The sequence below is a fragment of the Argopecten irradians genome, chromosome 7 (genome assembly GCF_041381155.1).
Source record: "Argopecten irradians isolate NY chromosome 7, Ai_NY, whole genome shotgun sequence".
In the NCBI taxonomy this organism is placed as follows: Eukaryota; Metazoa; Mollusca; class Bivalvia; order Pectinida; family Pectinidae; genus Argopecten; species Argopecten irradians.
The window spans coordinates 11,805,240-11,830,112 of NC_091140.1; the positions used below are offsets into that span (position 1 = coordinate 11,805,240).

General features: G+C 34.6%; 2 protein-coding genes across 5 annotated transcripts in view; one reads left to right on the forward strand and one right to left on the reverse strand.

The window, feature by feature from the left end:
• The window catches only part of LOC138327563 (inositol polyphosphate-4-phosphatase type I A-like), a 45,736-nt gene extending 41,180 nt beyond the window's left edge, over nucleotides 1–4,556 (forward strand). For all 3 annotated transcript variants that reach the window (XM_069273745.1, XM_069273746.1, XM_069273747.1), the window contains 2 exons: nucleotides 50–204; nucleotides 753–4,556. In XM_069273745.1, the coding sequence (XP_069129846.1) occupies nucleotides 50–204; nucleotides 753–885 (288 nt within the window). In that variant the 3' untranslated portion in view covers nucleotides 886–4,556. The remainder of the gene's footprint in view (nucleotides 1–49; nucleotides 205–752) is intronic.
• Nucleotides 4,557–5,647: 1,091 nt separating this feature from the next.
• Nucleotides 5,648–24,873, reverse strand: part of LOC138327565 (thyrotroph embryonic factor-like) — a 53,495-nt gene continuing 34,269 nt past the window's right edge. For both annotated transcript variants that reach the window (XM_069273753.1, XM_069273752.1), the window contains exons 2-6: nucleotides 12,616–12,711; nucleotides 10,058–10,444; nucleotides 9,401–9,526; nucleotides 8,853–8,932; nucleotides 5,648–8,335 (exon numbers count right to left, since the gene is read on the reverse strand). In XM_069273753.1, coding sequence (XP_069129854.1) covers nucleotides 8,096–8,335; nucleotides 8,853–8,932; nucleotides 9,401–9,526; nucleotides 10,058–10,444; nucleotides 12,616–12,703 — 921 coding nt within the window. In that variant the 5' untranslated portion in view covers nucleotides 12,704–12,711 and the 3' untranslated portion in view covers nucleotides 5,648–8,095. The remainder of the gene's footprint in view (nucleotides 8,336–8,852; nucleotides 8,933–9,400; nucleotides 9,527–10,057; nucleotides 10,445–12,615; nucleotides 12,712–24,873) is intronic.

Consider the following 24,873-nt stretch of genomic DNA (forward strand, 5'->3'; position numbering starts at 1 on the left):
CACCTGTTTTCTTACCTCAATCAGTCAGAAAAAATTCTGTTTATGTTAGATATGCAGGAAGTTACGAGGAATTCGGTTCACCAGTTGTAAAAGTGCCAAAGATCGTACTGCCATGTCAGTAACCCTAGAACAAGTGAGGAACCTACAACAGGAGCATGACCTAGCCTCCCATGTGTTCTCTCAGGCTCTCGACTGCTTCAGGAGGTAACAACAAATCTTTTCCTTCTTTGATTTTACTCAAAGTACAATAGACTCCAAATAAGATTATAAAATGCACATGTGTGTGGTCTCAGAAATCAAATCTTGATCATGTATTCTCTGGTGTCGGTAGTTTGCATATTTTAAACTTCTTTTCTCATTCTCTACCTGTGGGATTCAGCTAAAACTTGTCTGATATGATCCTTACATGGTCCTGACCAAGAATTTTTTCCGGGTCAATACTAAGTCCAAGATGACCACCACAACTGCCATCTTGAAAACATATTTTGAGCTTTTTCTCAAGTTCTGTTAGTACAATTCAGCTGAAACTTCCTTGAAATGATCCTTACATGGTTCTGACCAAGGGTTGTTATTTTTTGGGTCAATCTGAAAACAAAGATGGCCACCATATCTAATTCATTTCCTATTTGGCTGTTGCAAAGACTGTCAGGTAACCATTAATTAAGACCCTTGGACGTCTTGTAAAATCTATTTTCCTGTTCAGAGTTCCTTTTTGATTACGTACTGACTATTAATTCCATTATTTGTTTCAGTGAGGGAGTAAGAAGGGAGAATACCTACAAGAATGTTGGTGTTAAAAAATATGCCTTCAATGCCCTACAACTAATGTACTTCCCCAAACCGTACAGACCTCCCAACGGTACTTACGGCAATGTGCAGGGGTAGACATCGCTATGGTAATACACATTGTCAAATGGTACATATGGCAATGCTATTTGAATAGACAATTTAGGACTTTTGGCATTAATTGATTACTATTCCTATAGTGGCAAAACTGTTGACCAAGGTGTTTTCATGATGGTGAAAGTGTTACCATGCTAACATTTTTTTGTGTTGCTATGGTAACAGATATGTTGCAACACTTATCGATTGGTTGCTATGGTGACAGATGTGTTGTGAAGAACTACAACAACTTGAGACACAGACTCAGGACTCTCTAATATATATGATTCCAAGTTAATTTTTACACATTGGCCATAATGAGATTTTTCCTTATTTTAATTGTTTTTTCTCATTCATAAGGCATAATCTTGATTCAAATTTTAGTTTTGATTCAAATTTTGTGCATTTTAATGGATATTTTGCAGGCATAAATGGGAGACATAATTTCGATGTTGAATTCTTCTGTTAGGTAATACTCTCCGTCATGCCTCAGACATTGTATTTCAATATAATATTGATAGAATATCTGTTAGGTTATACTTTCCGTCATGCCTCAGACATTGTATGTCAATATAATATTGATAGAATATCTGTTAGGTAATACTTTCCATCAAGCCTCAGATATTGTATGTCAATATAATATTGATAGAATATCTGTTCGCAAGTAATACTTTCCGTCATGCCTCAGACATTATATGTCAATATAATATTGATAGAATATCTGTTAGGTAATACTTTCCATCATGCCTCAGACCTTGTATGTCAATATAATATTGATAGAATATCTGTTAGGTAATACTCTCAGTCATGCCTCAGACCTTGTATGTCAATATAATATTGATAGAATATCTGTTAGGTTATACTCTCCGTCATGCCTCAGACATTGTTTGTCAATATAATATTGATAGAATATCTGTTAGGTAATACTTTCCATCAAGCCTCAGACATTGTATGTCAATATAATATTGATAGAATATCTGTTAGGTTATACTCTCCGTCATGCCTCAGACATTGTATGTCAATATAATATTGATAGAATATCTGTTAGGTTATACTCTCCGTCATGCCTCAGACATTGTATGTCAATATAATATTGATAGAATATCTGTTAGGTAATACTTTCCATCAAGCCTCAAACATTGTTTATCAATATAATATTGACAGAATATCACTATACTGTTTATTACACTTCATTGTGTCTGTTGTGATGTCATTAGCTTCATTGTTGTCATCAATTACTTGTGATTCAAAAACTAGTCATACCAAACTATCTAATAGCCTGAAACATTAACAATGAATATTCTAGCATCGCTTGTTCCTAAAACATTTCTAATGCTGGTAAACCATATATACTGGTGACACAATTGTTACTTATCTGAATGTTTCTGATGTTAAATATTCCTTCAAATTGTTAAAAGGCTAATTTCAAAATTTGAAAACCTTTACATTAAATTGTTAAATGTGTTATAGACATTAGAAACATTTCCTAAAATATTCATGGCAGATCCACGTCTATCATATCACCTCGAATGTTTAGTTCATCAGGTTGAAGTTTAAATTAGTCATACCACCTTTAGGTACTCCTATAACTTTACATGTATTTCTGTGTATATTTTACTTTGTATCAAACCAGTGAAACTTGGCAATATTTATTTGAATTCCTGCATGTGTTTGTGATGAGAGAATGATGATTTGAGAGCGTTAAATTTGAGATATTTTATGTCAGATCATGTACCCGGAAAACGTTCTGATATTATGTCATTACTGATTTTTTTTAATGCAAAACAACTTGATTTGAAATGGTTGATTTGAGACCAGATTGGAGTATGTGAGAGGATGATTTGATGTTGTTGATTTGATTCCACAAGGTCAGACTTTGTTGTTGTGAGTCAATAAGGTTTGAACATTTTTATTAAAAAAAACTGGTACATGTACATGTAATAGTAAGGGAGGAATTTGTTGATGCGAGACTAAAATTTACCAAAGACTATTTTATGTAAATCAGACCTGCGGCATTTGTTAAGTCATTACTTTCTTTGTTGCTATATGTTATGAAATATGCATAATTTTGAGCAATGTAAAACAACTGTTTCAAATTGTACACAATATACTCTATACTAATTTTCTTTCTTGACCGATTTTCTTTCGTGTTCCAAGTAAATTTGTGAAAGTTTAAATATCTCCGTGAAATAACCATCTTCATCATATTTATTGATAGAAATTTTAATTCAAATTTTAAATATGGGAATTTTAATCTTAGCGAACCTGTTTTAAAATGAAAAAATCGCAAAATTTAATACTAATAGCCACAATAGAAAGTTGGTTTAAAGTTTAGAGAAGTGATATGTCTGTGTGGATTCTGAAACAGCAGTATTCTGGGCTGGAACATATTCCTTACATGTTGTACTTTTACCATGGTAAAAGTATGTGAAATTTATGTAACATGTAATTAAGTTTTTAGGTCAGCTGACCCGAAGGGTCAGGATGACCTATAGCCGTCATGTTTCGTCCGTCGTCGTCCGTCGTGCGCCGTGCGTTAACTTTTCACATTTTGAACTTCTTCTCAAGTTCTACCGTTGCAATTTAGCTGAAACTTGCATGATATTAACCTTAAATGGTCCAGACAAAGTGTTGTTATTTTTCAGGTCAATCTGAAATCCAAGATGGCTGCCACAGCCGCCATCTTGAAAACACATTTTGAACTTCTTCTCAAATTCTACCAGTGCGATTTAGCTGAAAGTTGCATGAAATGATCCTGACATGGTCTTGACAAAGTGTTGTTATTTTTCGGGTCGATCCGAAATCCAAGATGGCCGCCACAGCCGCCATCTTGAAAACACATTTTGAACTTCTTCTCAAGTTCTACCAGTGCGATTTAGCTGAAACTTGCATGAAATTATCCTGACATGGTCCCGACGAAGTGTTGTTAATTTTCGGGTCGATCCGAAATCCAAGATGGCCGCCACAGCCGCCATCTTGAAAACACATTTTGAACTTCTTCTCAAGTTCTACCAGTGCGATTTAGCTGAAACTTGCATGAAATTATTCTGACATGGTCCCGACGAAGTATTGTTAATTTTTGGGTCGATCCGAAATCCAAGATGGCTTCCACAGCCTCCATCTTGAAAACACATTTTGAACTTCTTCTCAAGTTCTACCAGTGCGATTTAGCTGAAACTTGCATGAAATGATCCTGACATGGTCCCGACGAAGTGTTGTTAATTTTCGGGTCGATCCGAAATCCAAGATGGCTTCCACAGCCTCCATCTTGAAAACACATTTTGAACTTCTTCTCAAGTTCTACCGGTGCGATTTGGCTGAAACTTGCATGAAATGATCCTGACATGATCCCGACAAAGTATTGTTACATCTCTGGTTGATACCAAATCGAAGATGGCTACCATGACACTATATCTAATTAATTTCCTATATGTTAAGGCCCTTGGGCCTCTTGTTTGAAATAAAACTTGTTGAAAGAAATTGAAAATGATCCTGAAATGGTCCTGACAAAGTGACACCATATATAATTTATTTTACTATTGCCAAGGTAGTCAGATGACCGTTAAAATTTTTTGTTTAAAATTCTGAAAATGTTTTGATATTTTCAGAAATTACCTTATTGTAATTGTATGTACAACAGTATTGTGATAAATAAAATACATGTATATGACTTATTTCTGTTGTTAGTGTTTAATTAGCCCACCTTATCCTTTGAACTATGTCCATATTGTCTGTCTGTTGTTCACATCTCATTTAAAGTATTCTCATGAGCTATTCTCTCTTAGGGCAAGAGTTTTTGTGAAATTGAATGTCAAATATCAGATATCAAAATCCAAGATGGCTACCTGGCGGCCATCTTGTTGCACAACCAGGGCTCTTCTAATTAGGGGAACCTACATATGAAATTTGAGAGAAATCCCTTCAGCACTTTCTGAGAAATAGCAGTAACACGTTTTAACTATCAAAATCCAAGATGGCTGCCTGGCATCCATCTTGTTGACCAATCAGTCCCAAAATGCAATATGTGCAACTAGGGTCCTAGGGGAACCTACATATGAAATTTGAGAGAGATGGTTTGAGAGAGGGTGTGACTTGTCGATCCTGTCTAAGATTTCATATGGAGGTAGGAACAGTAATGTCTTACAGTCTTTTGTAATATTTAAAATAACGAAGAGACCATAAAGATCACAAGAGTCAAACACTGTTTCACTTATTGTAATATTTTGTCATAAAATTGAGTTTTCATGATAAAGAGTGATATCACCTTCTCTTCTTTGGCTTTGCAGTCTTGATTACACATAAACATTGGTGCATAATTAGTCTATTTAGCCTAGCAACCATAGTAACTGTAGCTACCAGCTTTCTGTCTAAATCCACAGCTTTCTGTCTAGATCCACAGCTTTTTGTCTAAATCCACAGCTTTTTGTCTAAATCCACAGCTTTTTGTCTAAATCCACAGCTTTTTGTCTAGATCCACATCTTTCTGTCTAGATCCACAGCTTTTTGTCTAAATCCAAAGTAAGGATGTACATAGTAGGGTTGAAAATGAATAGATCTTTGTTTTGAGTGTGTATAAGGTACGGTAGTTGATTTCAGTTGGTAACAGACATATTGATATGGAGTGCATAAACGCTCCATGAATGAATTACAAATGTATTATACTTGTTATGAAGGAATATGTTCATTACCATCCGAGTTCACACTAACATATACGCAGTCAAAATGAAGATCCATCCTTTTTCAATATCACAAAGAAAAACAAATATTTCGCATTTATTATTTTTATTTTGATGAACAATATTGAACAATAACCACTGTTCCTACAACAGCTTGATAACATACACGTTACAGATGTTACAAACGTGACAATGTAGATCTAAATAGTAGAATCATTCGATGTTGTTTCAAGGCAAACGGTGACTCTGTTCAAATTATTTTGGCAAAATATTTTAAATAATTTGAAAAAAATCCAGAACTGTAGTTTTTTCTTACAAAATAAACTTTTATAAATAAGACAATGGTAAAAACAATAATAATCAATTTTTTAACAAATTACTATGATTTCCTTCTTTCTGTAATCGTTTTTAAATACATGTTCTTGAAATGTAAATGCAGAGTTGTCCCTGATTAAACCAGAACAATACACTACAAGAACAGTATTATTTAACTATATGTCTGAAATGTGACCACTTCTAATAATTAGTACAGGTACTATTATACATTTATCAATAGTCTGTCAAATATGTCATATCCGATGTAGTAGACTTCTTTCCTGAGTTTACTAGTGATATATATATATGTTTTATTTACATATGATCAACATAACAACATTATAACAATTCATAATTAACAATATAATACAATTCAATGTGTATGAGTAACAATAGACATCACTTTATTATCTAAAGAACTGAATATCTGATGAAGTTCCTACACAGTAATTGGACTACATATATCACTTAGAGCATTGCTGACATGGCAGACTTTAGCATATCTGTACATGTGATGTCCCCATGCTAGTTATCCTGTCTGTTACTCCAGAGTTTCTCTATCAAAACTTAGCTGCACATAATTATTCATTTTAACAAAATTTTAGTTCACCTCACATTGCAAGGAATGATACATTCATAAGCCAATTTTTCATATGACTTTCAAACTTAATAACATGAATAATATTTCATAAATAGCACTTATTCAATAAACAGAACTGTTACAGTGAATGAAGTATTTTGTTTGTTCTAGCCTTTCGGAAAAGACCTTTTTTGAAAGAGTACAGATTTCTATAGAATTTAGTAACTGAGATCTTGTGGTAAACATTTAACACACTTTCTACACATCTACTCTACATGGAATTTAAAAAATCTTAATGACTTTATGCATCCATTAGTCGAATATGATCTGGATAAAGTAGTATCCAATAAAAATTCTTGCAGCTTTAAAAATTGTGAACCAATGAAAACTTTTCATAAAATCACTAAAAAGTGCTTAACCAATGAAAAACACTTCCTTAAAATGTCATCACTAATGTGGTATTATCCAATGAAAATTGTTGTAATATCGGCGGTCGTGTGGTAACATGACTGGACTTTGAGGTAGATTATTAATTTGGTGGTGCGATGGGGCAGAATTATTGTGGTTACTCGACCGACTGATGAAGGACACTTAAAACAAATCACTGAGAAATATTCAAGAAGAATCGTCACAACATAAAAATTAACAAGAAGGCAATCAACTGTTATCAGATTGAATTATCAATGAAAAAGGAATGAAAATGAAGAGAAAAGGGAATGAAAAACATCAACAGGAAAGAAAAATATATTTCCTCATGTTATATGTGCCCTATGTTTCTAGTCGTCTGCAGGCAAAAGCTGGGTACCTCTGCTCTCAAGTGCATTAAAGATTGGACAAATTAATCAAAATGTTCTCAGATGAAATGTATGTACGTTGTACCTGTATGATATTTACAATGTTAATATAAGGACATGTACTTGATGTGGTATAATGGAATTGACTGTGCTTGACTTAGAAAATAATCAGTACCAGGTAATTCTGTGTTTGTTGATATACCCTAATTAATGAATTACCAAAACATTACATTCTTTGGTACTTTTTTATGAAAATCAAAATAGAATGTTAGCTTAAAATAAGTTTTGATGCTGTTTGATTTTAAGATCATATTCCAATGCATTTTAAGCGTACAATGTTTATTTTTTTATTTTTTTTTTTTTTTTTTTTTTTTTACTTTTGATGAGTTATACTATACAACACTAGATCATGGAGCTCTCAAATGTATTAAACAAATACACTGTATACAACAAAACAACGTCACAAAAGTATAGATCTTATATACAAATGACTTCTGAAGGCAGAAATCCTCTATCCTCTATAACATAGACATTCCCCTATGTGTATAGAACATCTACATTCCTCTGTCGTCCTTGTACCAGTACATCTGCAGTCTACTCTCAATGTTTATATTGTTCTTGTGATTTAAAATAAAATCTCAGCCTCCTAATATTGATATCATACTCGTTCTTTCTTCATACAACGCAACAATGAATAATTAACCTTGTGTTTTAAGGTTTTTATGACTTATACCAGAACACCAGTAATTGTTTTGTTAAAATAAGAGGTAGTTTAAGCAAAAATATAGTTTTAGGTCTTAAAACCCGGAAATAAACTGAACCCGTCCCCATCCCCCACTGATCACGGTCTAGTCCTGGTCAACTGGACTCTCATATTTAGACAGACTAATCTTCAGTTTGGAATTTTCTTTCTTCATCTTTTCGAGTTCTTTTTTCAATGTGTCATTTTCTTTTTCCAAAAAGGAGGCTCTCATAGCAATCTGATTTTCTTTGATACGTCTGGCGTCCCTGGACCGCTTAGCAGCGACGTTGTTCTTCTTACGGCGATTCCAGTACTTATCATCTTTACAGTCGTCGGGAACAAAAATCTGAAATAAGAAAGTTATTGATTTAAAACAAATAGATGAACATCTGATTTTTTATCCTAAACTTTTCTAAACATACCCTTAGTACAGTGGACCCTCAGTAATCTGAACACTTTCGCCAACCTTGTCCAGATTGTGAATTTCCCTAAATACTGAATTCTGTTTATTAGTCAATAATCTTTTTTTTTATATATATTTCTGTCCGGATTGTGATTTTCTGGATCATCTGTGTCCATTTTATCGTGGGGCCACTGTATTCATCTTTTATTGTAGCTCCCATTTGTCAACAGGTTTATGTACCAGCTCAGTCACCATCAAGTATAAAACCTCCCGTATAATCAAATGCTATACATGTTCAAATTTTAGTGTGCTTTCAACTTACCAGGGTATATTTTAATTGATTACATTTTTACATAGCTTGATAAATGTTAAATAAAATTAAATATCTGTCATCATATATAGAGCCTTCAGTTTTTCTATGACAAATAATGATATTGTAATGAATAAAATGTTGCCTTACCTTTCGTGACTTTTTAATAATTGGCTGCGGTTTCAGTTCTTCAACAGTGAACCTCCGCTTCTTTGGGTCAAAATCATGTCCTGTTGGATGTAAAGGATGTTAGTTAATACAGGACTATTTTTAGTAACAGGATCTTACTAATTGAGTGCTGATTTAATGAGTTCTGTTTTTGCAAATCTTATTTTTTTTTAAATCTCAAATGAAACATTAAGACACTTTATCAAATAAAATGATGAAACAATCAAACATTTTACATTGTGATAATCATTTGCTGAATCCTACCACTGTCACATTGGCCATAAATATTATAGGAACATACCCCAAAATACCACTGAATAGCAGTAAGATTTTGATATGTAATATTCATTAACAGGTTGGTTTTATTTTCATATTTTCAGACAGGATGCTTCTTTATGAACACACAAAGATCCATAACGTACATTGTGTAATTGTTCGGTGCTTTTATGATTTTATAAAAAAATTGGTTGCTATGGAAATCGTTCAGTGTGTTAATTGTTTGTGGTATATGATGACTTTGTGATTAGTACCTGGTACAGAAGATAGGGCGAGATCCTGATCGTCCACCTCAAATTCTACAGGCACATGTGGTGGACTGACAGAGGCAATACTGCTGGGTGATCGTGGCACCTCGTCTGTAGCAGGGACTGTGGACTCTACAACCAGAAAATATAAACAATACTGGAATATAAAAATCACTAAACTGGAATTGACCTGAAAAAATGTTCATGTGAAATTTAGGTCAATTTCAGGTCGATTTTATATGAATTTCAGGTCAAGGTTTTGACCTGAAATGATTTTTTGGCTCTTTCCAGGTAATTTTTACCTGAAAATTTTCACATGAATTTGACCTGAATTGACCTGAAAACATTATGTCCATGTATAATCATGATTTTGAATGATACATTTTGTGGATTTGGCTGAATCTGCAAATATTGCGAAATGAAACTTCCAACAATTATTACAACTATACATGCAGAACCTTTATATGACAGTATGTGCTCTGATCATATAGAATGAAATAAATTAAATATTTCCCATTTACGTAAATCACCTTAGAGAATGATATGCAGTACTCATTTAACTTATCTAACACAAAATTTGTAATATACTACATACACATATACAAAACCAACAATCTGTAATGACAACATCAAGTCCACGTAAGGAAGTTAACTAGTATTTACCGACTGAAAGCAGAGAGCGTATTGTTGGACTGCTGGGCACTTCCTTTGGGAGTTTAACCTCTTCATTGACAAATGCCTCGATTGGGTCTACAGGTACTGCTTCTGGTTGATTAAGCATTGGGTTGGGGGTGATTATTGGCGAGGTGGGAGGGTTAGAAAGGGTAGGATGCTGGCTGCTCGATTTCTGGGACTGGTTGGAGTCAGAACCGCTCGAGTTGTCGTTCAGGTCAACAGGAATTCCATTCTCGGACAGAAACTCATCCAAGTCCATGTATTCCAACTGGAAATTTTCATCCTGTAGGCTGGTGTTGTTCCACAAGTTTGGACCGAGAAATGCTGCTGTTGGATCGTACACGCCATTGCCACCTTTATCTTTGTAGCTTCCATCTGTACAAATAAACACATCAACAATAAGTAAAGGGGCACTACATTTGTTTATAGATGAGTTGGCAATCATGATAATGCATCATCAAATATTGTCCTGTAGTACATGTATATACTTATCTGCTCTTTACATTTTCCCTTCAATTCATAGAACTACAACATTTTTGCCGTACGTTATTGTATGAGTATACTGAGTATGCAATACCTGGCATCCATCTGTTCCGTCAAGATCAAAGTCCTCTTGATCTAGATAAACAAGGAATTTGATCTGGACAGAACAGATGGGTGCTGCTGTATTGCATACTGTTGTGTGCGATTTTTCACACATTTTCGAGGGCACTTCTGATTCGAAAAAATAAAATTGATGGGGAAATGTTTCAATTACGAGTACAATTTAGAGCTTTGAAACTGTAAATTGTTGGGAAAAGTTATTTGGCATGAAAATATGAGAATTAAGTCGTTGGGAAATTAAGTTATAAGCTCAGTATAGATGATATTTTTAGTGAGCTTATATAAAAACGGACTAATCCTTATTATATCATCACAGCTGACATTTTTTATTATTATTATTCAATTTTCATCATATTAAGCAAAAAAACAAGACAGCACAAACTTGTGCTATGTTTACAAACCATATTCGTCGTAATTAGTGCCCCTTCCCCTATAAGCGCACCCCCCTCCTTTTCTGGAGAAGGAGTTGAATAAACACCCCCATCACATGAATTTAAATATATGTGTTTTACAACATGTGATGCTTCTAACATCAGCATTAAACCGTGTCTTTTTACATGTGGATCTATCCTCGATACCCCAGGGGTTCCGATCACATACGATCTCTACACCCCTGGACCATCCTCAATACTCCAGAGGTTCCGATCACATACGATCTCTACACCCCTGGACCATCCTCGATACTCCAGGGGTTCCGATCACATACGATCTGTACACCCCTGGACCATCCTCAATACTCCAGGGGTTCCAATAACATACCATCTCTACACTCCTGGACTATGCCATAGTAAAATTGAAGGCAGCTCAGGGGAACAAATTAAATCTGACCTATTCACAGGCCAGCAAAGACTTATACAGAGAGAGCACCGCCCACTTCAAAGTCACACAGTCAACCACAGTGTACCCTTTTACGACTCTATTCATGTACACCAAATTTGCAAAGGATTGAATGACCTGTTCAGTTGCCTTCAATTTTACTATGAAATAGTCCAGGGGTGTAGCTAGAGACCGTAAGTGCTCATCAGAACCATTGAAGTATGGAGGATGATGTGGATCATGACAATATCATATGTTAAAAGGCATATGCGTCTTTACTGTAACAGCTAATTAATGCATCAGGAGTACAGAAAGAGTTAAAATATTGCTGATTTTTTCATCCACAACTGACATATCGGTTCACTAATAAGCGCCCTCTTTGTTACATCTGTTTAAGCGCACACGGTGCTAATTACGGAAAATACAGTATATGTATACATTATTTTTAGATGTCACAGTTATGACATTTAGCTGTAGCTTGATTTCTAATTAAGCTAACCATGCACAATCAAACATTAGAACTTTTTTTTTTTCACTTATAAGGATGTATGTTTGGAGACTGTATAGTCATGTGATCACTGTACTAGGGCGTCTGCTTCTGGTTATATAAATACCTGCGCGCTCTACTATGATCAGATGATAGTGTAGAGTAGGGGTAGGCTAAATAAATTATATATCTAAGCTTTTTTTCCAAAACCCAAAAAGCAGAAGCCTGTGCACTGTGGTATGGTGCCTAGTATTGGTGGTTCATGTTGTGAATCTACATGACCACGTGGTCAAGTGGTATGTTAGCCTACAGACGGCGAAAACTTTTGGTCAAGTCCGAGCCATCCATAAGGCTAGTACACGTGCACTGATAGTAAAACGACCTTGACCTGTGTGAAATACGAGGGTTTAAAATCTAGGACGCAAGAGGAGCATCTTTTACACAAAGATCGCAAAAAAAGATTGCATGGCTCAAACATTAAATGGAACAATCAATCAATTGTAAGGAAATCATTGCGTTTTATATTCCAAGTATGTAATTATGTTTTTGATACATGGCACGGACTGGTCGCGGGGTCGACACGGTAGGCCTGACATGATCAACAAATCGTCAAAACAAATGAGATTGCAGTTATTCTTACCATGCAGATTCGGTGCTGTCTGTAATTTCGGGTTCTCCAATAGCTCCTTTAGGGTAATACCTTGCTGGCCTATTCCGAAAAAAGACATCTTTCTCGCTGAAAATAAATAACCAACTTGTCAGGCGAGCGATGAATGATATAAATAGAACGACAACACTCAACCAGCCAATCAGATTACAGGATTTTCGCTATCGAGGATTAGAGTCACGTTGCAGAACACGAGGATTTTTAGATCCAAGGGAAAGGCCCCGATCTTGACCACTGTCCACTACGTATGTTGTGAGTTCCGTGCCCCAAATCGGTACATACACACTGTAAAATGGTAAAAGGTCGAATTTATGTAACTAAGAGACGCTAAATGTGACCACTTAGACATCAACAGCACTAAATGTGTGCCCGCAGTAAAATATTATTTGACCACAAATTTAGTATTCTAGAAAAAGAAAGAATTAACTGATAACTCGATGCTGACCTTGGTTAAGCAAAGACTGTTAACTACCACAGACACATATTTAAAGCTGACAATGCAAGTTGAAAATAGCTCTTTGAGAAGACTAATTGGTTAAATTTTGAAGGCAACGTGACAGCTTTCAACAAGCATTGTCAACTTTATGCAGAGTTAAGGTAAATTCGGCCTGATGTCAGATTTACGGTTTCCTTGTTATTATCTGCTTTATGTTGTTGATTTAAACAAATTATAAAACAATAAGTTCAACACAATGAACATTCCATGTCCCTGAAAGGTTGTAGTACATGTCAATCAATTTAAGTTGATCCCCGCAGAGATTTACTTTCTAATTATTATATGACTGGTGCTTTTGCTGTATTTTGATTGGTCAATAAGTTTCTCAAAAGTATTCATCGACTGCGATATCAACCCCGAAATCGGTGGCAAAAAGCACGCGAGGTTACTGGACTCGGTCCAGATACCTCTCGCGAGTCCAGTAACCTGTGTCAAAAATAGATCGAGGAAAACTCCCTTGAGATGTGACGTCATAATGACTTTTGACGTCGAGTCGTACCCAAATATAGCGTAACGGGAGTTTCCCTCAACCAATGACGTCGGGATAGTCTATTGTGACGTCTTTATTATAGTCGGCAACATATATGGCGGAAGGCAGCAAGTTTACTGCGATCAACGGTGATCAACTGCAAACTTCAATTTATGGAAATCGTTCAAGAATGCCAGCCGGCCTGCAGTTGGTACAATATTCCGGTTCTACCAGTCTACACCGTTAACAAGACGCATTTGGATATTTACCATATACTACATGTAAACAGAAAGTTTGCCAATATCGTCCTTTTTTTAGTTTAGTATTTTTGAAGAACCGGGTTAATTAATATCATGTAAGTGTCATATAATAAAACAGTTATCGACCTATTTTCAGGTGGATACGGTGAGTTATCAACCCTCGAAAATGATATAACCCTCGGCCCCCGGCCTCGGGATATATCATTTACTCGGGTTGATAACTCACCGTATCCACCTGAAAATAGGTCGATAACTACCCTCGAAAATGATATAACCCTCGGCCTCCGGCCTCGGGATATATCATTTACTCGGGTTGATAACTCACCGTATTTCATTTCAACAAATTTTATTGCAAATAATATGCAAATGGATTTGGCAACAGGCAAAGCCTATATTAGCCATCTCCAAACAAATCCGGTATAGTACAATTATCAACAAAATATTTTAACATTTAACATTACATTATGAATGAATATTATTATTAGTGTATCTCCCCAACCTATCATAGTAGAAAAATCTAAAAAAATCTTTTAGTTTCAGATATATATTCTGATATGCATTGCAATAAATATGTATTTTTTTCTGCATCACAATTGTCACAGCCATGCAGTAGAGTTTTTGCGTTAAAATGCGAGTGGGGGATATTAGAGTTATGTATTTTGGTTCTGAGTGATGATCTTTGTTCATTAAATAAAGGACATATGAAAAGATAGTGTTCGTATCCACCTGAAAATAGGTCGATAATTGTATAGTATATTATTGTTTTTGTTTTAATTAGACATATAAACATAAAATTAAATACCAAGTATTTTTCAAATGATGAGTACCGGTTATGCTCTGGCGGTGATGGAGCATCTTTAGTATTCACAAAAACACCGGGTATTAAGGAAAACTGTCGGAGTATTTCGTGGTTCTGCAGACTATTTTTCAATCTTAATTAAAGGAGTTCATGTGTTGGTTTTTATAACTGTGAAATCAATAAGATAATTAGAGAATGTGTATAAATATCTCTTGTTGTGACGATGTGTTTATTTTACCCTTTATTTTAATGTCTATGTAAACAGATAAGAGAGTATTCATCCAAGTCTCTATCATATTTGATGAATATTGCCATACGTGTACACGCAGCACTTAAAACATATGATCATTATAACAATACATTTTAACTATTTTATATATTAATTCAACATTATTTCCTGGTTACCGCCTAATTCAGGCTTGTTAACTTATTTTTCATTTAACAATATCTTTTAAGATGTATATCACATATCGATCTGTTTCGAACTAAAGGTGACCTTTTCAAAATCCAAAAATAATTATCAATATACGTGATACTTTTCAATGCAAATGGTTTACATGTAACATATAAATTAATCTCATTTGCGAAAAATTAATCAAATGGCCGCAAAGTTGCATATCATCGTGCGATTTACTACTATTAAGCACGGGCATTTGTAGACTAGAAATAACGACGGCAGGGGCTTCCCTTCCTAAAAACCACTTTTTAAATAGAGCGCATCAGAGGACCAACTTATTTGCTCATTTCATTCAGTGCAGTAAAATACAAAAAGTGGTCTTTTCGGTGCGCTACCGAAAATGAGAAAAACGTAGTTGATAAAACATGGAGAGTTTCTATTTGAGAAGCTCATGCAATTCAGGACATAGTCCGCTAAACCTGCCTTTATCATTTTTTTTCATTATTTGCCTTATTAAAAAAAGTAAAAAAGATAAAAAAAAACTAATAATATAGCCAGGTTTAGCGGAGTGGGGCTTTGATCCCAATCACTGTAAGACATGCAGTTGAGTCCCGAAAATTCAGAGTTCGACTCATTTCTTTATTTAAATCTCTGTTGCGTTATGTTAATATGTATTTCAGATTGTGAATTATATGTAATATCAGATTGTGAATTATATGTAATATCAGATGTGAATTATATGTAATATCAGATTGTGAATTATATGTAATATCAGATTGTGAATTATATGTAACATCAGATAAATTTACTAAAATAAAAGTCTAGATATCTCATCAATATCAACTATAAACGTTGTGGCACGCCGACAGCAGCGGTACGGAAAAATCAGCTGTATAAAACACACTTTTCCCACAGATACCGGATACAACATGTACAATTAAGATAACATAATAATACTGTCATTGCATACGTGTTATGTCACATTTTGTATGTAGCGTCTCAATTAACTCGGGCAAGACCTGTGCTATTCCTAAATGTGGCAGGCGGAAAGTGACAATGCATCTTTTTTATCATCATAATTCTCTCTATCATTTACCATTTTGATATCTATATATCAAATCTTATTTTCGGTATTAGATCTACTATCTATTGATTTAAAACCATCTGTTAAAACAAGGATTTATAAGTGAGAATCCTAGGTTAAAGTCTCAGGATTTTCTATTTTCCTGCTATATTAATTTCGTTCACCACTAATTCGTCGGCATGTTTTGTTTCCACTAGAATCGGAAATTATTTGATATTGTGTTCAATTTCAGTAACAGTTTGCGATTGTGTGACAATCCCCAATCTAAAGTCCAGTCTTAGTGTTAACTGTAGCTCTCGGTGATATATCAATAACCTCAATATGCTCAATTATCTAACACTAATTATCATCGATAAATTTTCTATTTTATAAAATATGTAATGTAATTTTATTTTATTACAAGCCAGTTCGATCAACCATGAAACGTACAGAGCACCGTGTAGTTTAGTATTCAGATTCCGTAACAAAACGTTCAATGACTCTGGGCGGCTTTGTTTATGGCAAGGACATGCACCATACAGATTACTAGGCCGACTTCTTCGATCACCGATGTTTTGTGCAGAGCTAGTTAAAAGAAAAATCTATCGAAATCGATCAGACGTCGACACTTTGAGATGATGAGAGGATTTCCAATCAATCCACCAGCCTACATATATGTATATATACGTGTAAATTTTACGTCAGTTATTGTGGTAGGCTGCTACCTTTGTCGCCATGGAAACCGCACGTACTAACGTTGCTAGAATAGATATTTAACGGGAAAGGTGTGATCAATTATAAAATTTGAAAAGAAAAAACGTATTTTACAGATGTCTATATACATGGCATACATTTATAAGGGAGGGGGGAGGTAGGGGATAGGGTTTTCTCTGTTTAAATGATGTGATCGTAATTAATTAAGTCTGACAATAACTACGTATACCGGAGGATTATGATAATGGCAGCATAATAAGCGGATGGCAGTTCATAGACTGATGAATGCCAACTGCGCTTGGTAAGTTTACATTGTGGGATTGCAATGGAAATGTAAATATAAGATAATGAATCCCTTCGTGTCTGCCATTCTCGCCATTCAGGCTGATCCCAGGAAACACATGCTTACTTACTCTGATGAATTTCTGGAAAAAAAACACTAATGATAATAGTGCTCCAGGATGGATGTGACCTACACTTAGGGGATAGACTCAAAGGATTGAACGCATATGACGAGTATCGGACAGTGCACACAACGCTCGTGCTTGTTGGACACATGGTCCTAGTAATGTCACCAACTCTGGATAAGTCTATTTATATTTGACTTAACAGTTATTTGTGTATCAAACTATCGATATCTGTTTTTTGTATATTCTGAATCTAAAATATAGCCACTAGGCCCACGTAATTTGTAAAGAGCATTTAAATGTATTGCTACAGCAAGCTTTTTGACCAATATCTACAAAGAATCGGGGACAGAACTAGCAAATTGGTAAAGTAATACATTATGAACATTATGTGAACTTTGGTCTGGAAGCAGTCATTGTTAGAGCTTATGGGATACCGTGAGGTCCGTCGTCCGTCGTCCGTCAACAACCGACTTCTTCTCCATAACCGCTGGTCGGATTTCAACAAGATTTGACTGCTAGCATCATCATGGGCTACTAACTGAAAATTGTACAAATAATGGGGCTGAACCCCTGGGGCCTGAGGGGCGGGGCCAAAAGGGATCAATTTGGTTTTTTTTCATATAAACGTCTTCTTCTCTGAAACTAAGCATGGGATATGGGATAGCACCCATAATGCAATTGTAGCATCCTTATAGGGTAGGGATTCAAAACTGTACAAATGGGGCCCAAATGCTCTCCCCCCCCCCCCCCCCCCCCCCCGGTGACCTGAGGGGATTTGAAATTGTACAAATGATAGGACTGACCCCCGGGGTCTTAGACGGCAATAGACGTGGGGCCAAAAGGGTCAATTGGGCTACTATTTTCATATAAATTACTTCCTCTCTGAACCTATGTATTGGATAACATGTTTCTATGGTATTAATAGCATCATTATATGGTTGTGATTCAAAATTAAACCTTAAGAGTCAATTTTGCTATTTTTTTTCTAATTGTAAGAGTCTTTGGAATAATTACTAAAAACACAGGTGAGCGATACAGGCCCTCTGGGCCTCTTGTTTGGTGAGTAACTGGAAGAGGCCTGCAATACCACTAAACGCAAATTTGTGGCAATTATCAACTCCAAGATAATTATTGGACACAGGCTAATCATGTTCATCTATTATACGAGCTACTATATGGAACCGGTTACACCATCCAAAGTACGTCGTGTATTTAAAAATAAAAAAAAGAGACTTTTTTCTCCTCTTTGTATTTTCCCGAGCTGTTTGTAATTGATTGCATCACTGACGTTTCCTATGAGGACAAAACAGACATTACATTTATTTGTAGTATAATATGATGCAGTCAAAGTTATCAATCAAATCTTCTTTACATGATAACAACACATTTTCACTTCTCGCATGTTCAATATTTTACAACGCCTATTTAAGGAGGCTCGCGAAGCTATGTTTACTCAAAGAAAATGACACAGTGAGGTAGTGAAGGAATATGGACCACCCACATCTATTGGGAAAATCAGATATTTATTCAAAGTTATTTTATGAAAATTTCATGAGTAAACGTGCGACCTATACATCATACTAATACGCGTCACGAGACATCGTGAAAGAGAAACGTAATGATGACGATATTTTAATCAACTGATACCGCCGTGATAATGATCTTTAATTTAATGTTGTATGATCCAAGCTGTGGTATATTGTACTATTTAATATGCTACACATATATAATTATATATAGAGCCATATAACAGGAAATATGAAACAATTATATGATTGGGACAAAGTGCTAATTTGCATATTCATAGCGTGGGATTTCTTCCGTATGAACGTTTCGCTTAGCAAGTTTTTGCATAAAATGTTTAAGTTTCACAAAATTTTATTTGAAAATGTATTGCCGTCATCAAAGCTTATAGTAAAATAGGAAATAGGTTTGGTACCACGTTGTATCATCTATTACATTAACCTATTTTCTGATATGGTTTCGCTTGAACTATCCCTATGAAGTGAAACGCTGAGCTATATTTGTCGTTGAATGTAAACAATTTGTTAACCTGCTATGATATTGATATACGAATAAATCAGTCTTGGTCTGATGGTTCCACCAAGATATCGGTGAACCAGGGACAGCTAGTACACGTGTAAGGTATGCAAAACGATTGCTATCACCTTAACAAGAACATTAAATTACCGTAGAGTCGGATATCTGGTGAAATTCAGGATATGAACATGCTATTTAATCGACTCACAGATATATATTGCCCCGTATAATATATACATAGTTTAATATATCCTTATGAAACACGGATATTGGTTACAGCATATCTCTCTCTACCTACTACAATTCTACCTGAAATCCCTATATATTATGTATATTTTCAAATGTACGGAAAATAACCTCTTGTTTCCTACATCCCAGAACTTCTGTTTTAGACGATACATGCCATGCATTCCTAACCTACGTAGTCTTTTCACAAAAATGATGAACTATATTAATAGGGCCAAATACCATTAATGCTTATCTTGATTTCCCGATATATCTATCGTAACGTGGGTAATCGTTTACTGTTTTTTTTTTAAAGTTTGCCACACGAATCTTAAAACAGAAATTAAAATGTCGGATTTCTTAAGATTTAAAGTAGAAAGTAGAGGGAACCCTTTAGCGGAACCTACCTTAACGTTCTGTTATAGTATCGATTGTGTCACCATATTAATTGATTTATAGCTAACCAAATGCGATTCAAAACTTCTAATGAAAGACTTAATTGAAAATGGACCAAATTACACTGTATGTGAAACTAGGCACAGGTAAATAGAAAGGAATGAAATAAAGCCATGGGGATATGAGATAATTTGAACGGAATAAAACGGAGGTAAAATATATCATGTAATGGTTTTAGTACGTGCACATAAAGTCCCATTCTCAGACTCCAAGCACATAAACGCGGGTCTTAGACAGACGAAAATCACACTCAGTTATTCATCAAGCTGACGAATCTGTGTCAAAACATATGAAACCACCCTATTAGAGTATCTTAGTAACTCAAAGTCAAACGCAGTCAAACTCTTAAACACAAATCAAACATATTTAGATCATGAATCAGCACACAGTCTCAAACACATAAAACAATCAATCAAATCTAGATCACAAATCGACCTATCGACATTCAGTCTCAAGCTCTTGAATCAATCAAATTGAGATCTTGAATCAATATACAGTCTCAAACTTTTGAATCAAAGAAAAGCTCACAAATCAGCATACAGCCTCAAAGACTTAAATCAATCACATCTAGATCACGATAAAATTGAATCAAACAAAAATGAGATCTTGAATCAATATACAAATATACAGTCTTAAACACTTGAATCAAACACATGTTGGTCATGAATGAAGCACAATAAAGTAAAACCAATTCATGTTTTCAAACAATTACCAAACATATTCACATTGTTAACTATGTATAATATGACGGTATTGAGTAGACCTTTAGTCCAAAATGTTCTCTGGTCCTATATTTGTTACTATGACACAAAACAAATCAATATTTTCCCCACTAAATACCAAACACACGTATGTGTTAGATCCTTAAGTAGATATACAGCATGTAGATCACAGGTAATCTAGAGAACAACTGTAAACGATTCGTGATAGTTCATTTATAGCCTGACATTGATTTACAGATTATATCGTCATCACTAACACTAGCATGAAAATCATGTTATGAAACATTATAAAAAATGCAGCTTTTATGGAATAAGATATAACACTGATAACATAACTGACATCGTGTGGACTATGTTATTCTACAGGCAATATATAACAGTAATGTAGAAATATCACGAAAAATATGCATAATTAAAAAATGGTGGAGATCCAACAATACTCAAAATTGCAAAACACAAAAAAGGAAAATATATGATGCTGTATTTAGAAGAAAACATACGAGAAGAAAATGATGATCAACGTTTTAGAAAAAAAGTATCACAAAAAATATTCAAAATTGCAACTAAAAACAATGTCAAGATAAACAACTGCAGCGAGGACAACAACATATCCACATCTGCTGAAGAGATCAGCTTACTGCAAAACATCTTAAACTGCATACGTAACATTGTACAGTGTAGATAAAACAGGTGTCTTTCATCTCAAACATTTTATAAAAACAAAACACAACTGAAAGGAGGATACCATTCCGACATTACAGAAATATAACTATACATACACACAAAAGTATTACCAGCTACACAGACAATATCAAACACATTGGCATTTCCCTCATCGACTGTTGCTCAATTAAAAAAAATGAAAAAAAGCGAATATGCTATCCAATACATATGTCCAGAGAGGAAGTAATTTATACGAAAATAGTCGCCTATTTTAACCCTTTGTCCTCGCGCCTAAGGCCCCATCATTAGTATGATTTTGAATCCCATAAGGATTCTAGCATTGCATTATGAGTGTTCTCTCATGCTTAGTTACAGAGAAGAAGTCGTTTATATGAAAATAGCCAAATTGACCACTTTTGACACCCCCTCAGGCCCCCACGAGGGAGGGGGGGAAGGGGGGTTTAAGCCCCATCATTTGTAATAGTTTGAAAGTTTGAATCCCCAACCTATAAGGATGCTATCATTGCATTATGGGTACTACCCCGTGCTTAGTTTCTGAGAAGAAGTCGCTTATATAGAAATAGCCAAATTGACCCCTTTTGATCCCGTACCTCAGGCCCCTAGGGGTTCAGCCACATCATTTGTACAATTTTGAATCCCCACCCTATAAGGATGAACCATTGCATTATGGGTGCTATCCCATGATTAGTTTCTCAGAAGAAGTCGCTTATATGGAAATAGCCAAATTGACCCCTTTTTTACCCCGCCCCTCAGGCCCCTAGGGGCTTAGCCCCATCTTTTGTACAATTTTGAATCCCCACCCTATAAGGATGCTACCATTAAATTATGAGTGCTATTCCAGCTTGGTTTCAGAGAAGAAGTCGCTTATATGGAAATAGCCAAATTGACACCTTTTGACGCCGCCACTCAGGCCCATGGGAGGTCAGTCCCATCATTTGTAAAATTTTCAGTCAGTAGCCCATAAAGATGCTACCAGTCAGATTTTGTTAAATTCCGTCCAGCGGTTATGGAGAAGAAGTCGTTTGTTAACGGACGGACGACGGACGCCTTACGTTGGACGCCACAGTTAGCATAAGCTCATCTAAGTCCTTCGGACCAGGTGAGCTATGTGCATGAAAGTCCAGACATGTAACCCTTTCTAATTGAAATAATTTCTTATTAGTGAACTACTTACATCAAAAACACGAGAAAAAGCTACGAGGGGTGTTCCAAAAATAATGCTACTTGCCCTTTTCTCCCCGAATCTCATCATTTTGGTTCTTTCAGCATTCCTAGTCCTTCAAAATACACACCATCTGCCCGAATTTCACACTTTACGATATAATTCCAAGATGACATTATTTTAGAACATCCCTCTGTAAACTAAGTACCTTTGTATATGGATTATCGAAGCCATACAATATATCTATACATCTGAGGAAGCACTTAAATTTTGTTGCGGGTATATGATCAGCACAACAGTCATGTAGCAATGAGATTTTATTTTTATTTCATATTACACAAAATACAACTTTATAGTAGAGGTTATTATAGCCTTACATTGATGCTCTTATAACGACAAAACAATTCTTTATGAAGTGTGTTATCTATATTTTGATGGTTACCTACATTGTTATTGAAATTAGTGATCTATATTTTGATGGCGACCTATATTTTTATTGAAATTAACTATCTATCTTTTGATTGTGACCTACATTTTTATTGAAGTTCATTATATTTTGATGGTGACCTACATTTTTATTGAAGTTCATTATATTTTGATGGTGACCTACATTTTTATTGAAGTTCATTCTATTTTGATGGTGACCTACATTTTTATTGAAGTTCATTATATTTTGATGGTGACCTACATTTTTATCGAAGTTCATTATATTTTGATGGTGACCTACATTTTTATTGAAGTTCATTCTATTTTGATGGTGACCTACATTTTTATTGAAGTTCATTATATTTTGATGGTGACCTACATTTTTATTGAAGTTCATTATATTTTGATGGTGACCTACATTTTTATTGAAGTTCATTATATTTTGATGGTGACCTACATTTTTATTGAAGTTCATTATATTTTGATGGTGACCTACATTTTTATCGAAGTTCACGATCTATTATCTAATGATGCCTTACATTTTTATCGAAGTTCATGGTCTATATCTTGATGGTGACCTACATTTTTATTGAAGTTCATTCTATTTTGATGGTGACCTACATTTTTATTGAAGTTCATTATATTTTGATGGTGACCTACATTTTTATTGAAGTTCATTATATTTTGATGGTGACCTACATTTTTATTGAAGTTCATTCTATTTTGATGGTGACCTACATTTTTATTGAAGTTCATTATATTTTGATGGTGACCTACATTTTTATTGAAGTTCATTCTATTTTGATGGTGACCTACATTTTTATTGAAGTTCATTATATTTTGATGGTGACCTACAATTTTATTGAAGTTCATTATATTTTGATGGTGACCTACATTTTTATTGAAGTTCATTCTATTTTGATGGTGACCTACATTTTTATTGAAGTTCATTATATTTTGATGGTGACCTACATTTTTATTGAAGTTCATTATATTTTGATGGTGACCTACATTTTTATTGAAGTTCATTATATTTTGATGGTGACCTACATTTTTATTGAAGTTCATTATATTTTGATGGTGACCTACATTTTTATTGAAGTTCATTATATTTTGATGGTGACCTACATTTTTATCGAAGTTCACGATCTATTATTTAATGATGCCTTACATTTTTATCGAAGTTCATGATTTATATCTTGATGGTGACCTATAGGTTTATTGAAGTTCATGATTTATATCTTGATGGTGACCTATAGGTTTATTGAAAATTAATGATCAATGTTTGGATGATGACCTACAATTTTTATTGAAGTCCATGATCTATATTTGGACTTTGACCTACATTTTTATTTGAAGTGCATGATCTATATATTGATGGTGGCCAAGTAACTAACAATATAAATTTCTGTTTTGTTCTTGTACAACACCAATTACTTTAGATATTGTGAACTACTATTGTAAACACAACAAACTTCAACTTTAATTTTAGCCAAAACAACTGCAAACGTTACACAAGTTTGACGGTATAATTATATTGTTTGTTGAATTTAGCTGCTGGTTTCTTCTTTCAGTAATTTTTGAAATAACAATAGCGTTCCACTTAAATTGGTTCAGTAATGATGTGGCATTTCATATATTTTATGACATGTTGTCCTCTTTAAATTATTAAACAAAATCTGCTAATTAATGAAGTCACCTATGAAATGCAGCCGTATATTCTATACATATATATGCACCGATAAACAAACTTGTTTGAACTTGCTGGCTGACATGCATAAGAGTAAATCATTGCATATTAAACATTATTAAACCTTAATTGACGTTATATAAATTTGTTCGTGATTACGTTCAGAGAAATAACAATGGTTTCAATCATCGGTTACCATTGGCATCATTAATTATCAT